This window comes from Falco naumanni, chromosome 5 (assembly GCF_017639655.2).
Source record: "Falco naumanni isolate bFalNau1 chromosome 5, bFalNau1.pat, whole genome shotgun sequence".
NCBI classification, from domain to species: domain Eukaryota; kingdom Metazoa; phylum Chordata; class Aves; order Falconiformes; family Falconidae; genus Falco; species Falco naumanni.
The window spans coordinates 45,117,336-45,134,411 of NC_054058.1; the positions used below are offsets into that span (position 1 = coordinate 45,117,336).

Below are 17,076 nucleotides of genomic sequence, written 5' to 3' on the forward strand. Positions count from 1 at the left end.
TCCACAGCAACGCACGGAGCTGAGCCGAGCATGCTGTCAGCACAGCAATGACCAGGAGGTAGCTACAGCAAAGGGCTGCCCTAGACCATGGGGATGTGGAAAACCACTGGTAAAGACACAATTTTAAAAAAGTGAATTTCAGCACTCTGTTATTGCTGGAAGAGCTACTTGTCTTCTTATTGAGATGGTTCCCATGTCAGTAAGTTGCCTCTTCTAAAACTCACATTTAGTGAAAGGAGAATATTCCTGTCAGTGCTTCAGTTGCACTTGGCTGAAGACACCATCTGCTGTGACACTTGGCCGGCTTGGCATTTAAAATGTCATTTAGACCAGACAGCAACTGAGCCTGGATACTGAGGCAGATGTCACCAGCAAAGGTGAACTTCCGTAAGCAAATTAGGTTGCTGAAAAATAGACTGAATCACAGAAGCATTTACAAAGCACCCTGCAGAAGACTGCTGATTTTTCTGCATATGCTTCATTTCCTGTATGTGCCTTACACAATCTACCTTGGAGAAGCAATGTTACAAAGGATGTCAGTGAAATTCTGCATTTCAAATCAAGAATTTGTGCTTCCTGCTGATTAAAGCAAGATGAGCAGGCTTCTCCTCCCCAGGAACAGGACTGATACTTTCCAAACTGAGCTACCAAGTCCTAGGCTTGCTTCAGCCCAGCAGGGCAGGAGGACAAGCCTGTTTTCCTGCCTTTCTGTCAAGTATTGCTGCACACAAAGCTGTTCAAAACTGTTTGCTCCCTCACTGATGTTTCTGTCCCAGCTGACAAAAACAAAAAAAAAAAAAAAAAAAAGAAGGACAAATGAGCTCCGAGGCATCTTTCTTCAGCACAGGAGGTGTAGGAAGAGTTACTGTATCCCTCTCTGTCCCCTGAACAGAGGCTTATTCTCAGCTGTACCTCCTGACCCATTTAGGCTGCAATCCAAAAAAATCCACAGGACAAAGAAGGAAGAGGAATGAAATAGGTAGAAAATGCATTAAAAAGTAGAGGCTAAAACTAATAGAGTTAATTGCTCTACCCAGGTTTGTGCCTGCAGGGCATGTACAGATGTGTGTTAGTAATGAAGCTCTTCAGCAGCACTAGGGCAAGCTTGGCTCTTAAGGTCAAATAATCTATCAAGACGAAAATGTACACTGCTCAGTACGGCTCAAATTGCTTTTGGGTTGTGCTCTGTACTTTTGTTGACAAAGTAAATTAAACATTACTCTTTTTTAATTAGATAGGCTAAGAGATCTCAGTAAGCATTACTTCCTACTAATTTAAAGACTAGAACTAGTTTAAAGCAATTAAAGCTAACCCCCCCAACTTCAAATAACAAATTATTACGGATTTGGATTTAATAGGAGGCAACTGGGGGTTAAGTGACCCTGTCAGGTGGGGATGAGAAGGAAAAGAACACAGCACAGAGCCAATAGCGCGGCCACTGGGGTGGCGATTAGGGAGTTTTATATTATGCATCACACCATACTGTAAACGTGCACGAGTATGCGTGCATTACTAAGAATTTAAGAATAAAAACTACAATCCTTGATTTGCCTTATTATTCTAACTTGTCTTATAAATACTCAAAGAAATGGCTTCCTAAAATAGTACGTTATTTGCCACACACAGACAATGTTGATAATGTTATCATATCCTTTGATAATTATCAAAGGATAATGTTGAAGATGAGAATCCTGTATTTCAAATTTATATTTGTATTCTGTTGAATGGTACAAATGTGAGAAGTGACTCTGACATGAACGGTGACATGCTAAAATGAGTTTGAGAGCTGCTTATGTGAAGACAAGAGCCACTAACAATAAGACAAAAAGCCCAGTATCTTGATGAGATTAAGACTCATCATGTATTCTGTCCTCTACCTCTTCCTGTTTTCTCACTTGTTTTCCCCCCCAATTAAATATACTAAACTACAGCTGTTACAGGAGGCTTTTATTTTGAACAAAACCAGTGTAAATACAATTTACACTTCAGTGTAAATTCAGCCAAAGCTGAGGCAAGTCACATTTTTTGTTGCTATTTGCTAGCTGTTGTAGGTGGGATCCACTCTTGTATCTTCTTGCGAGTAGTAGAATAAGGTACATACTGTTCGGGAGTGCCACTCAGATTGAATTTATGGTTCTCCCAGATAAATTTACGAGCAACTGGTGGATGAGTAGTTGGAGGGTCATCTGTCATTGAGTGAAGCCAGCGATGCCTTAAGAGGAAAAAGACACACTGTTATTAAGGAACATTACACGATCCATTACAAGCCTTCCTCCTGACTCCTGGGGTTCCTCTTAAGGGACACCAAGTATTTATTTTGAGAAGGGGGAAAAAATAATTTTAATTCAGTATGACTTTGAATAAGACTACAGGATACAGATTTAAAGTAATTACACAAACATAACTGGTAAGTAACAGTTCTGCTTGCAAGTTAATAAAAGCACACCTGAGTCTGAATCTCCTGCTCTGTATGCTTAGTATTTGAGCAGAGAATATTTCATTGTAACTTGTTTGTATGGCCTTCACCAGCCAGCCAGCTCAAGGTAGGCACTATGAATGACAAAACCACAAGGTTTCATTTTGTTGTCCGGGGTGTTTTGGGTGTGTGTGTGTGTGTATTGGTTTTTTGTTTTGTTTTTAATTACCAGAAGACTATGCTGCACAACAATTTCAATACTATCTCCAAAGCACTCATGAGGACATGGATCACTTGGGATACGGTTTAATGATGCAGGTTCACCTAGAACAATCACCTAAGTGTTTACTGACTGTACAATAAAATGATTAATGCCAATCAGTAATGGGGTAAATACCAAGTGATTATAGTGATTATCCTTTACCCATGAACTAAATGTCAATCCTCCTCTGTGCAAACAACACTAATGATCAAGCAAAGTATTTTCCATAACAATTTACTAAAATGCTACAGCAGGGATCAACTGAATTGATTTAATCTCTTTTCTATTTCAGTGCCTAAAACAACTTTCAAACCTGAATAACATTTTAATTGTTTGCCAGTTTACATGTACTTCATGCTGCATACAGTTATGACGGAAGTGAGGTTATGACTTTTTTTGCAAGCTTACGTATTTTTTACTCAGGTAGAATTAAAGAGGCTTCTGCCAAAGACTTGACCTAAAAATAAGAAATCTTCCATTCCAGTTATTAGAAAGCCTAAAAATTGCATCTTCAGCCTTCAGCAACAAATCCAACACACTTCCTTGATACAGCAAAACAAAACTACAATAAAAGCAGTGAGAAATTACTGACAAGTATATTCTAAACCTGCAGAGCTCTACAGAAGGTTGATTATCTTTTCAGTCAAATAGCTTCTAGTCATTTATTTCAGAAAGACTCACAACTTTGGATACAACTGTAGTACAAAAATCTCACTTTAAAAAAAGTCAGCCATGTGTTCATTTTCTGTAAGTAAAAAACAAATGAAAGCCACACATTGTAGGACTAGGGACTGCCAGGAAACTGGCTTGAATACAAAACCAGATGGAACCATAACATCCTTTAAAATTAATAAGAAAAACCTTGTTTAGAGGTAAAGAATGGCCTCCTATAGGAAAAATCATCTACTCAGGAGTCTGAAAGTTCAGACGAAGTGACCCAATAACATGAACGCGCAAGAGATGTCTCTCTTCCTTTCCCCACCTCTCCTTTGTAAGTCTGGTGTCATTTGAAGTACACATTTCCCACTACTTCTATTAAATAAAGAAGATGCGGGTAACGATTTCTGTCTGGAAGGCAGCAGCCCCACAGCACTACTAACCGCAATGTGGTCTGAGCATACAGGATCAGGCCTTGCTGGATTTTAAACCGGGTATTACCAGCCTCTGAAATGGCCTGGCCACATCACACAAAGCTCTGACCTTAGGTGAACTCCCCCTCCCCATTCATGCCTATCACAAGAATTCTGTGTACTACCGTGCTTCACACCACCTGAGATAGCACGTGTCCTATGATGGCTAGCATCAAAGTTGGCAGAAACGCTGCAAAAAGCTGCCTTGACAGAGGTGGGATCATAAGGCTCACAGCCAGCAGCTGGCTCTCCGTTGCTGACACAAACACAGTTTGTGGCATGGGAGGAAGGGGAAGAGAACAGTCCATGTACCCATACACATTCTGCCAATAGTGACTTAAGTACTGCACCTCAAAACGCTTCCTTGTACACTCCAGAGGAGCCACAGCTTTTCAAAACTGCTTACCATAACATATAGAGGCACTTAGTCACACACCTTCACCTAGTGATGCTTCTGGTAATAGTGGGTAGGGACCCTGCACACAAAACCCTATTCATGCACCTGTCGCCACGCCTCACCACTCCCCCAAGGGTCATGCACACCAACAAGGCAAAAAAATTGTCTTCTCGGACAGAAATGCAGTTACAAAGGCCCTGAAAGACAGGCTGAAGCAGGTGGAGCACAAGAACTATATTAAAGCTCAGTTAAAATCAACTAGATTTCACACTTGCATGACTCCAGCACCTCTGTCATCACAATTGTACTTATGTCATAGACTTGCTCCTTGAAACATTGGAAAAATTATCACAACATTGAGTTATTTACTCATTTAACAGAGTAGTTTTATTTTGTCATTTAAACTATTGTTTTGCAGCTTTTCTAAGACAAAATCCATAAAGTCTTTTAAGATACAGTATTTTGGAGTAAATAACGTAGTTGCTTTCAGGATTTTTTGAAGTTCTATGCTGATCTATTTAAATTGGAGCCTGATTTCATCTCATTATCAAACCTAATCCTTAAACCGCATTTTCTCACTGGAAATTAGCAATAGAATCGCTTGCTTACAAGACATGTCAGTACAGTCACAGGTATTGAAATACCTGAAGAAATTTCGGAAGTTTCTTTAGTCCAACCACTATTAAGTATGATTATATTTAAGAGTTTCAGGGCTTAAGCCTGGTCACAACAGATTCACCTCAGAAGCCCAACATACGACTTACAAAAGCACTGCGGTTTGCAGTCTCCTGTTCTCTCCACTTAAGCAAAAATACATAAAATCTGAAAACTTTATTTTGGGAAGGCTTTCCCCTTGACAGCCTCCCTCAAAGAGTCCTTTGAAGCCCTGATGTCTCATAGACTCTACTCCCAGATGCTGAAGAAAAGCTGTTCATGCAATAGATTGAACAGCATGAATAAAGAGATTTTATGTCTTGCAGATGGCCAGACTTCTATACAAACTCTGCCTATAAATCCATGCATGGAAAAACAGGATTCAAAAGGAATTAATGACTTAAAACCTACAAAGAAGCAGATAACTTACATGAAGCAAAGAAAATCAGGCTAGCAGAAGCTTTGAAGAGGCTGAAGCAGCTTTCTGAATCACAGAGCAGAGTCACTACCAAGGACCGAGGCTAGCAAAACCTCTGGACTTTTCCTTGGGTAAACAGATGCAAGACACCTCAAAGTATCTTCAAATGCTCTCAAGACTATGTAGAATTTTCTCCCACATCTTAGACAAATATTTAAAAGCAAGGAGATTTCAAACTGAAGCTACAAGGGACCAAAGCCAACTGTATGATGTACAAGCTGTCAAACAAGAACTGAGGCTACACAAACTCCGTAGCTACTACCATATGTGCATCTGCAAGGTTCAGGCACCATCTACGCAAGTTCAGGATATTTACCAATGTGTTAGCATCCACTTTTTTCAACTAGTTAACCATGTTGCAGTAAGACAAATGAGAAGAGAAGAACGTGCGTTACGGTCAATGGGCAGAGAAGAATGGAAAGAGAAGGAAAAAGGGAGAAGAAACATGTTTTTATTGGTTTACACATGGCAGATAACTTTGGTTTCTCATGCAAGCCACTATGATACCACTGTACAGTAATGAGACAGCATCTCATTTACCTGAAAACACCACACTAGCATTTAATCTAGCTATAAACCCCACAGATTTATTGTGAAGCTACTGAAAGGACGGAAATCTTAAAACCCCTTCCTTTTCTATTCATTTTTTTTTTCCTCAGCAGACTTGAAAAGCAGCGGTTTTACAGGAGAATAGCACATTTATTTACATTTCTTACTATGTTGGCACTTTCAAGTCTGGGATGCTACATTCCTCCCTTCTTCAGCTGTCAGATCAACTAACAAAGAGGATGTAGATTATTAAACTGAAGTTAAATTTGAAATATTTCATTGTATGAAGTTAGCACTCCTGAAGCTTCTTCCAAAGTTGTCAGACTTGCACCATAAGGAAATAAACATCAAAGTACAGGACAGATGTTACATATATATAGGATGGTGCTGGCAACATGAAGTGTCCCTGCAAAAGGAAAAAACTATTCTCAAATTACAGCTCTTCTTTCCCCACAGGACTAAATATATTGAAAGAGCAAATTCTTTTTAACTAGTTTGTACACATACACCAGTTCTTGGTCTGCTTTTGCAAAGTATTTGGCCAAAACACAAACCAAATTACATTAAACCAGATAAACGGTAAATGAACAGTGCGAGGACAGCTACAGAAGGCTTTGAATGTAGCACACCTGGTGTCTAGATATCAGGCCTTAACTCGCTGGATTTTACATACTCTCCAAAGGAAGCCTTACTCCACAGCATAACTGTGTTGAAAGCGGAAAACTGAGTTCCGAGATGCTCCCCCTCAGCGGGCTCAAGCTGAACCTCCCAGAATCCTCCAAGTACAAACTTGTGCTCTTCCAACCTTCAGGTACTTCCTGATGACTGAATAGCAAATAGGAGCCTATGGCAGGAATAAACAGATGCATAGGGAACTTTTCCGTGAGATGTGAACAAAACCTGAAGATCAAGACTGACATAGGAAACTGGGGGGGGGGGGGGGGGGGGGGGGAATTGCTATTTGCTCCTCTGATCCCAAACACATTAAGCACACTGAAATATTCAGTCCTCTCCCTTCATCTTAATTGTGAGGATCAAAGAATCAAGAAATAAAAGTCTGGAAAGGAAATGCTTTAGGCCCAGGCAAGCATCAAGTACATCCACATCACTCCCAGAAGAGACCTGCTTAAGTTGTTACACAGTTGCTGTAACGCTGGCTTGCTCATCTTCCCAAACCAAGTTATGCCAGTGAAGATGAGTAGAACTTTTTAGTGGCAAGGACAGTAATGTCCAACCTGTATCACTTCTTCTGTAATTTAAACTTACTACTACTTATTCTACCCATCTATCTGTGGAAGGCAAGACTATGCCTTTCCCTTCCGCAAGAGATTAAATGGTTTAAGATTATATCCATGGTCATTTCCCCTCCTTTTTAAGCAATCCAAATTCTTTCCAACTTTCCTCAGATGTCTGACTGTTCTTGCTACTCTTCCCCAGTCTTCTTCCATTGCTCTGTGTGTATTTGTTGTTCGGGTTTTTTAAGAGCATAGTACCCAGAGTCAAAACGCTATACCCTACATAAGTCTTTCTGGTAATAAGCAGAAAGGATGAGTCTCTGCAGTGTAAGTGCAGGCAGTAATTCTTTCTACTTCTCAGGATGGCATGTTTCTTCTTAGCACTACACGGACTTACTCAACCTGCTGTCCCCATAACACCTAGATCATCCTGCAGCGCTGCCAGTTGCTCTCCTCCTGCATACCATAAAGAGGCTGTAGGTGCCAGAAGAGCATGGTCCTGCCCTCTGTCTCTGCACACAGCCATATGATTTCACTCCTTTTCCTCTTGTGATCATGAAGCAAGACAATGCAACTTGCTATGTTGCCAAACTTATGAGTGCAGATAACCTGCAGCTAGTAGTAACGTTCATGAAAAAAGCTGCATAGAGTTCTTTGATTCCCCTATATTTTACACCCCTAATATTTCACTTCCCTGTGCAGCCTTTGATTAAGGTGGGAAAAAGCTAACGCTGCTTTAAGCACGCTTCCTCACTAACATTTTAGGCTTCAGCTTGACAGCGATCCAAGCCTGCTTCTACTGGGGCAGGTGGGAGGGTAGATGGAGAGAACTATAACCCCTACAGCCCTTGTCCTAGGAAGAGAGCAAACTGCATTATTATCAAGTAGTACATAGCCAAGATAGCTGGTTTTTACTATGAAAATTCTGTCTGTGAAAATACTTTAGGCACCCTAACTAGTACTCACGAGCTGCTCAAGGACTCCCAAGAGGTCACATGTTCCTTTTCATCTTAATGCTTTTTCTTCCCTAAAACCTTTCAAAAGCTTTTTTAGAGCCAAAAGTATAAAATATTAAACCTGAAAGTGATTTATCTGTATCATCTTCCTGCTTGATTCTTCATTATTTTTGAGCAAACAGGAAAAAGTTTTGGTTGCAATGAGTGTATCTGTACATAAGTTGTGACTACCTGTGAACGTGAGCACATGCATGAAGCAGCATATGCCAGTCGTATAGAAGTACCCCCTGGGGCTCCTGGAGGTGATTTGCTAAACTGTAGTATTTTTTAGGTTGGGAGATGAAAGAAGGATAAACTAAAGGAAATAGTGGGCTTTCTAACGTAACAGTAAAATGGAAACAACCTCAACACACAGCCCCAAAATTAGAGCAATCCTGTAATGGAAACATCTATGAAAGCACTAAACAGAGGGCACACAGGCACTGGCATAAACAGATTTAACTTTTATTGTTTCTATGCTCGCAGAGCATGCTCAGTGTGTCCAACAATGGAAGTACTAATTTCCTGCAAACAACATGCTCTGAACGGTAGGAGATGAAACAGGTATTTTGGCTCTTCTAACTGTGTAAAAGATGTCTTTGTGTACGGGGAAAGAAAAGGTGCCGAGTATCTTGTATAGCATTACAAGAAGATTAATACTAGTAATTCCCAATGCAAGTATTGAGGGAATTGTAAAAATTTTCTAATTAACTTGTCTCCAATGAAGTACAACTAACATCTTGACTTTGAAGATAAGAAAAGAAAACCCAGAGTAGCAAAGAGGTTAAATAACACAACTAAATCAGAATAAACCACAAGCCCACATATTCTGGTACGGCAATATTTTAAAAATGCAACAGTCTCAATTCCCTATATAGTGGATGTATGTCAAAACAACTCTGTTGATTTCCTTCAGACTGTGGTTTCAGTACATCCGTTGTCAAAAGACATCACATCAATTATTTCAGGACACCGAAAATATTCAGCAGTTCCTAAAAATGATACTACAATATATGTTATTGCATAAGAGATGTTTTTTCTGGCTGCTTTTTCCTTTTCTTTAGTATCTGACATAAGGTGGTAAAGGATAGCTAAATGAATTCTCATTTTATTTTTTCCACAGTTGTTTTCAGAACTTTTCAGTATATAAAAATGTTTTTTTCCAATTCATCACACATGATGAGGTCCATCTGACTGTATTTCAACATCACTCATATTCCACAATCCTGAAGGCACATGACTGACCACAAAATTATACTTCAGGATGCACAGTGTATTCAACATCCATAAACATGGAGAAAAACCTGTAGGATGACTTGTACTGTTCTTCCTGCACATCTGCTAGTGTTCTTTATACTTCAAGAAAATGGTGTAATCAGTAGTGCAATCCTACACAGAGTAGGATTTTTCTAAGAGTACTACAAAACCATTACAAACTACTTAGCATTAATATTTAAAAAAGGAAAACCTGAACTATCTAGGTTAGCCCTGGTCTTATAACTTGATTTTGTTAAAAGGGTCATCTTTAGGCATGACAGTTGCAAAATATTTTCTGAAAGTTACTCCAGCATAAACAATGTAGTAAAACCTGCTCCTACCTGCAACATACATACATGATACAACATACCAACAGAATGCTCTACTGAGCTGAATTAACTAAAACCAGAAGTCAAAAATCAGTGTTTAGAAGTATTCAGATCACAACCCAGCTGTTACAATGGTACTTCCCAGTTGACCCAACGATGACAAACTCATCCCATGTTTTTGTCTGTTGAAGGGAGGGCTAGTGCTTTAAGAAGTAAACATTTTTTACAACTAAGAGGACAGATACTATTATACTATGGACCACATTAATCGCTTTGTGAATAGAAGTAATTTCACACAACCTAATTTATTTCCAACAAATGCCTGGGTCCAAAAAACCCTGCACAGCTGCACAACCCCAGTATCACACTGACAGCAATTTTTACAATATATTAATGGTCTCAATTCAGAAGTCTATACATGTTAAAATTTTAAAACAGTATACCATCTGATGAAAAAAAAATACAGTCTCAAGACAGCATGCATTCCTAGTCACAATACTTCTATTTTTAAACATGTATCTAAACAGCATAGAATTACACATCAATCATTTACAAGTGTCACAAAGCTAGGATTCCTACATAAGAATAAACATCTAAGGTTGCCATGGAACATACAAAATTATGAGCAACAAAAAAAACCAACCCAAACCAAAAAGCTGAACAGTACTGAAGAATTAAATTTCTTGACAAAAATACCTTAGAACACAGGACTGTTTACCCTTTATTACCCCACTGCACTGACCAGTCTTGAAAATAATGCAATATTTACCATTGCTTTTAGGACAATTTTTTCTACACCGATAGGAAAACAAATTTTTCTACCTCGCTAATTTATGTGATCTAAACAAGCTACTTAATCCTAGAAACATCAGGCTGATACTCTGGAAGAAACCCTTTACTGAGATTTGTAAGGACACAATAAACAACACATAAGCATGAGCAAAGCGGAAAAAAAAACCAACAAAAGAACGTGCTTCAAAATAAAGAAAATACTGAGAACTGGCACAGTCTCATAGGAAAAGGATAAAAACTAGAAACAAACAGCAGTTATTATGCAGGTAACAAGGAGTGGCCACACACTGGCATGAATGTGCCAGTTTTGGATATATTAATGTCACTTCAAAAAAACAATGCCATTAAGCTCTTAACTGGAGAAGACAGACAAAAGCATTAACTGCACTAAACATAATTTTAAGGCTGGGAGAATCTGAAACAACACTAACTACCTAGCCAGTCTGCCCACACATTTCTCAGATGTTCTAGTGAGAGCCACAATTTAGGAGTTAGATAATCAATCTCAGCCTTGCCATGGAACATTTATCACAGGAATAATAATACTTTATATCACCTTTCACTGCTTTGTTTCTTCAAGAATCAGGCAGATACTGTTTTTGCCAGCATACACTGCTACCTTATTTCGTGTGTGTTTTTCCCCCCCGAGTTATTTAGGAAAACAAAAAAGTATTAGCAGCTGCGTGGCCAGACACCTTCTGGATCTCAAAGTTGCACAGAATTATTACTGAAACGCATGAACAGAAAGTAAAACCTTAGGAAAAATTATAGTCAAGTAGCAGTCAACATACAGGACATCCTGGCCCTTTGGTGTTCATCAACATACAGCAACATGTATCAGTTGAAAAAATTATGCTGTGATGGCTGTGTATTGAGGAATGTTCCATTGTTGCCTTACATTCTTTAGGTTCTTGTCTACAATAGCTAATAAAAATATTTTTTCTACCTCCGAGTGCGCAATGTTATTGTAGGCTTTGAAAAACCATTAAGATGGAATCACAACTGGTAAGGAAAACTGGAAAATCGGTTAGGCCTCCTCAACTTGGCTAGCAAAATGCTTTTCTCATTCATTCCAAGAAGCAGCGAGTGTGACTGTCAGGACAGTAAGCAATATAACATCATGAATGCAGTTCTAAATTAAAAGTAATCGGTCTGAAATCTTCTGGTCACATGTAATATAGCTGTGTCCAAGACAACTTTATTACTATAATTTTTAAAAAAATATTCTGCCTTGTAATACAAGAAAATACACAGGTAATTACACAACTGCTATCTGTCCACATTATTAAGCTAAATGATTTACCATTCAGGGGGTACCATACTTCCATCAACTTCCCAAAAGGTATTTTTGCCATTCATTTCATTAGTATAGATGACCCATCTGTGTCGACCTTAAATAAACAAACAGAAATATTGTATTAGGGGAAAAAAAAATTATGTAACAATCAGAATTCATGAAAACACAAGGAAAAGTATTTTGACTAAAAGGATCTACCATTATGGGCACTTATTTCAAAACCAGTTCAGCCTTTCTTTTTCTAAGTCTTCTGTATTTCTGCTTTACTGTATTTTCCTACGGCTGAATCTAACGCTCTCACAAGGAAGCAATTATTAGCTACTGTATAAGTAACAGGAAATAGGAACTTACAAAACTTTCAGGCAGAGAAACAGGCTTGGGGATCTTTTTTTCCCCCCCATTATGAGGAGTCTTTTCCAAAAGGACATCGCTATCAGTAACCTAAGATTAAACTAAGTTTCAGCCGTATAAAAGTACCAAGCGAAGCTCACCAGCACGGCTTTCCCCAGGCACCTTACAAGTCAGCCTACAGCAGGCAGAGCTTAGCCCAAGCAGCCTGTCAACTGCTTACGTGACACCTTCAGTGTTTTAGGTGCTACCTTTTCAACTACTCTAAAAATGTTATTTAAAATCCCACTACTTAAGGCAATAGGAAGTTTAAGCTACCCTGTATTGCTTTGCCCCGAAGTGACCATGTAAGCAAGTACAGCTGTGAGGCAGTTTGCTTTCTTACCTCACTTGTTAAGCTGTCAGCTTTTAGGTCAAGGACCAAATTCAGCTCTCAATGTTATTATCATATAGGCATAACTCTACAGACAACATCTGACTGGCTTATATTTATCCCATATTTATTATTTCAGATTGACTATGTCAATGAATTGAGGGAAGCAGAGGAGAGACAGAAAATGCCAAAACATTTCTATGAGCCCTGCCTCTAAGGCTCACAAAAGTCAAGTGCAAAGAGGGTGGGCAGGCAACAAGTTCTATTTCACTAGCAGAAACTACACAAGCTATACGAAGCTGGACAGTCACTCAGGAGGTATTCACATTAGCATACATACCAAAGAAGTTTCTTTTATCTTCATAGTATTTGTTCCCGTATTTGTCAATTCCTATCAGCGTACCAGTCTTCAAATCATTGACTCTGTGAATTCCCAAAACAACAGTTTCAACTGACATCATCTTAGAATGAAATTGTGGTAGTTTTCTTAGAGGTTGCTAAAAATCTGTAAAAAAACCCTTCTTAAACACATATATGTAAAGCTATTAAAAAAGCTATTTAAGCTTAAGGATTGCAAAACATAACCACCAATTCCTGCAATTAACGTCAGCATGCCTTAACTGTGCACCCCACTGACAGGATAACAGTCATATAAAAAGGCTTCTGGGTGCTATTATTTATTTAAAAGCTCTTTATAGTGGGAGATAAAGCAACTCTGCAATACGGCACAATTTAGCACCCACAAAACCTTAAATACTGTGGAAGAGAGTCCCAGAAACATGTGTTAATTCACTTAGTTGAAGATATTGCCATCCTTCTCAACTACTTGTTACTACTATTTCAGCTTGAATTGCCATGGAAAGCAGTCAGCACTGAAGCAGCTTCTGGAGCTTCACTAACGGGAGGTTAGTGCCTACACAGATGTGTGAGAAAGATCTCACACATCTGTGTGGGCACTAACCTGCAGGAGAGGAACAGCGATGTTTTAAGACGGTGTAGCTGCTTGCCAAGGAAATACATGATAAACCCTGAATTACAATTGTGAAGTTTTTAGCTTTTGTGTAACTGTGAAAGATGCAAGAACATATTCTGCCACTCCAGGAGACTTACACTGACCCAGATAAACATACCAATTTTGATTCTTTATATAGAACATATTTTAACATTATTATAAATATCAATAATTAAACTGAACATGTGATTTATTGATAAAACCTTAAAATTACTGAAGTGCTCTTTTCCCTGTACATCTGCACCTTTGTTTTCCTTTTTACTGACATTATATCCCTGGCAGAATTATACAAAGAAAAGTTTACTCTCAAATGTTTTAGTTATTTGTAGTATTATACACACACTCATCTCAACCCCAAGGGACAGAAGGAATGTGCACATGCATGCTTCCTTGGTTGGGAGTTTTAACTACATAGCCCACAAATAAATTTTCCTCTGGGATGCGTGAAAGTGATAATCACTCCACCGAGTAGTCATTTTAAACCTCTGTAGTCCCAGGCAGAAAGATTCTCTAACACAGCTCTCCTCTGTCAAAGATACAGTTAAAGATCTCTGGCTCAGCTACCCAAGCCCAAGCTCCCAGCTTCAGAAAAAGAGCCGTTTCAGTGCTGCTCCCCCTTCCTTCTTCCCCTTTCTTTCTTGCAAGGGTTCTTATGCCCTTGTCATGACTTCACGTCCTGAATACCGGTATCAAACACTAAGAGGTGTTTATGGCTTCCAGAGGACATTTTCCAGCCAATTTCACCGAGTCTTGAGTAAGGAGACTCTTTCTAGGAATGTAGGCTCTTAATAATTTGACTTCTACTGCATAAAACCTGTTCCAGTCACCTTAGCGGCAAGCATACAGAGAAAAGGAGGAAAAATCAGAATAACACCCTTGCAGAGAAAGAGACTCCTGATTAGGGTAAATAATTCTGCCAAGTTGCCAGTAACTGCTTCTTAAACACATCGATTGTTGCAAGAAAGATAAACCTTGATTACTCTTCCTGTGCTAAAGTCTATTCCTTGAGTGGGATGGAAGATTCAGTGGTGTGAAGTGGAGGCAGCACCTGTGTTTGTGGTTGATATGGTTATGAGCATCAGGTGTGATTCTCCACCTAACACACCTCTCTCCTAACTTCAGTCTTCTGAAAGAAAAGAAAGAAAAAACCCACTGCCTCCCGTCTTGCCTGCTCCCTTTTTCTGCATGGCAGAACACGTCAACACAGCCTGTGATCTCTGACTCACAAAACCTCTCTGACAAGACATTCATTAAGATGTGCTTAGGAAGAGGCACTCTGGTGAAACCTAATACTCAAACTCTTCTACACTTTTATTTTCCCACAGTTCCATTTAATCGTGAGAACTGCCAATGTAATAGCTACAGCCTGAGAATGGAAACAAAGTGGAGAAAACAACTGGGGTGGGGGTGGCATAGAGTAATAATAGTAAAAATACTAGCCAGGGAAATTGCATATTGTCTTATACTACTTAACAGCTTGAAATTTCTCTCTTAAAAGTTGTGCAAGAGGATGGTCTCTCAGAGCTGCTTTCTACAGTGGAGAGAGAAAAGCCAGAAGCTGCCTGACACCACAGTTAGTAGGAATACAAAGGCGAGACCTCCCAAAAGTCAAGCTGACTTCAGAAAAGCATTATTGTACCACAAAACAAATCAGAAAATAATTTTAAATGTATAATAATTGTAAAAGGAGCAATACATTGATTGACAGGAAGAACACAACATGCTCAGCTGAAGGAAGATATACAGAGCTGATTGAAGGTTACTAGTGAAGTTCCACAAAGAGTGCTGATGTTAGTAGCCTTATTTAACACTTTGCAGGGTTCCCGACCAGGACAAAAACAAAACAGAAACCACCCCCAAAAAGCACTGGGATCTGACAGATTATGGCATTACCATACAGACGAAGGTCACATCACTGTACAGGAGGTTCTGTACTGTCTTCAGAGTGATACCACCGGAATGAAACTCAGTGCTATGAAGGTCATAGCATAAGGTGATGCACCTGGAGACTAGTAAGATCTGAAGCACTGTGTGCATGCGTAATCAGAAGGAAAACATCAGGATGTCACAAGGCAATACAAGCTGCCAATTAAGTAACACGTACCAGCTGAACTGAGCTGCCTTCAGTGAAGCGAAGAAGTACTAAAGCCACTGTATGAAAATACTAATGAGGCCTATCAGCAACTGTGTAAAATGTTACCTTTAACTGTTCAAAAGAGGTCAATTTAAATTGCAAGAAATAAGAGGAAAAGGGCTATTATGATGACCGGGGAGAAAAATACGTAAGTCTTCAGCAATGCTCAGAAGACCTGACTTACTTATTCTAGCGCAAGAGAGCCCTTGATATATTGCAGGGAACTTTACTTTGCAAATCCTCCCTATCCCATACCTCTGACTTCCCAATACTGATTAAAAAAAGGCTTCTGGGCTGTGTGGTCGGCCCTACAACACTCACTGTACCCTGCAGAAATGTTCCATTACCTCCTCAAGGCCAACTAGAAGGGTAACACAGCTTACTGACAGCGCTGAACGTGGATCGCGTTCCAGCCTACATCTCCCCAAGGGCCTGAATGAAAAAAAGCGCACAGCACCTCCTGCTCGGGAGGAGCTTCAAGGTGCTGCATCACAATTCAAAATACCCTTTGCAAGGAAGGGAGGAGATGCAAGTGTGGGTGGAAAAAAAAGCACAGGAGAAAGTTAAACACCTGTGAGTGCAAGGTTCTGTGCTTGGGGACCAAAACGCCACTGGGGCTTGAGGGCACCCAAAGCGGGGCACAGGTCAACGGTGACCACCTGCTGCCCAAAAGGCAGAGCAGGGCTCGATACGTTAACGAATTACAGCCGGTAAGGCGGGGGAATTGCCCCCCAGCTTCGCACCGCAGCAGGCCGGCCCGCAGCAGCCGCAATCGGCGGCGCCGCCGGGCCGGGAGGGCGGCCGCAGCGCGGTGTCACGGCTGCGGCAGCAGGACTAGGGCGGGCTGAGGCTGGACACCGGGGCAACCTGCCCGGGCAATACCGACAGCGCGGCACGGAGGAACCCGCTCAGATGCCCGGAGACGAGAAACCACCCGCCGGAGCCTGCCGGGGAACGCTCCGGCACGGTAACCGCTGCCCACCGGACGCCAGTGGCCGCCGCCCCGCCCCTCGGGGGCGCGCACGGAGCGGCCTCCGCCCGGGCCTGGCCCGGCACCGCACGCCGCTCGGCATGCCGAGCCCGCCGGCCACCCCGGCGCTGCGCCGAGCGGCGGCGAGCGGCACCGCCCGTCCCCTGCCGTCCCCCCCACCCGCGGCACCCCCGCTTCGGGCGGCGCGCCGGGCGCCCGGAACGCGGCCGCGACCCGCCAAGGTGACCCCGCGGGGGGGCGGCGATGCGGGAGCGGGCAGCCCCCCCCGCCGCCTGCTCCGGGGGCGCCGTTACCTCAGCAGCTGCCATAGGGCGCCGCGCACGCCGCCGTGGCCGCCGAGGTGCTTCAGCGCCCGCTTTACCAGCTGCACGTACTCCGCCATCTTGGGGCGGCGCCACCCGCTCCAGGGCCGCCCCGCCTCTCCCCG

General features: G+C 41.2%; 1 protein-coding gene across 1 annotated transcript; it reads right to left on the minus strand.

Moving 5' to 3' along the window:
* Positions 1 to 1,932: 1,932 nt before the first annotated feature.
* NDUFA12 (NADH:ubiquinone oxidoreductase subunit A12) lies at positions 1,933 to 17,076 on the minus strand. Its single transcript, XM_040595632.1, has 4 exons — positions 16,943 to 17,076; positions 12,853 to 12,935; positions 11,798 to 11,885; positions 1,933 to 2,212 (listed from the first exon to the last, which is right to left on the minus strand). Exons 1-4 carry the CDS (start codon positions 17,029 to 17,031, stop codon positions 2,032 to 2,034), a joined length of 441 nt encoding a protein of 146 aa, XP_040451566.1. The 5' UTR covers positions 17,032 to 17,076; the 3' UTR covers positions 1,933 to 2,031.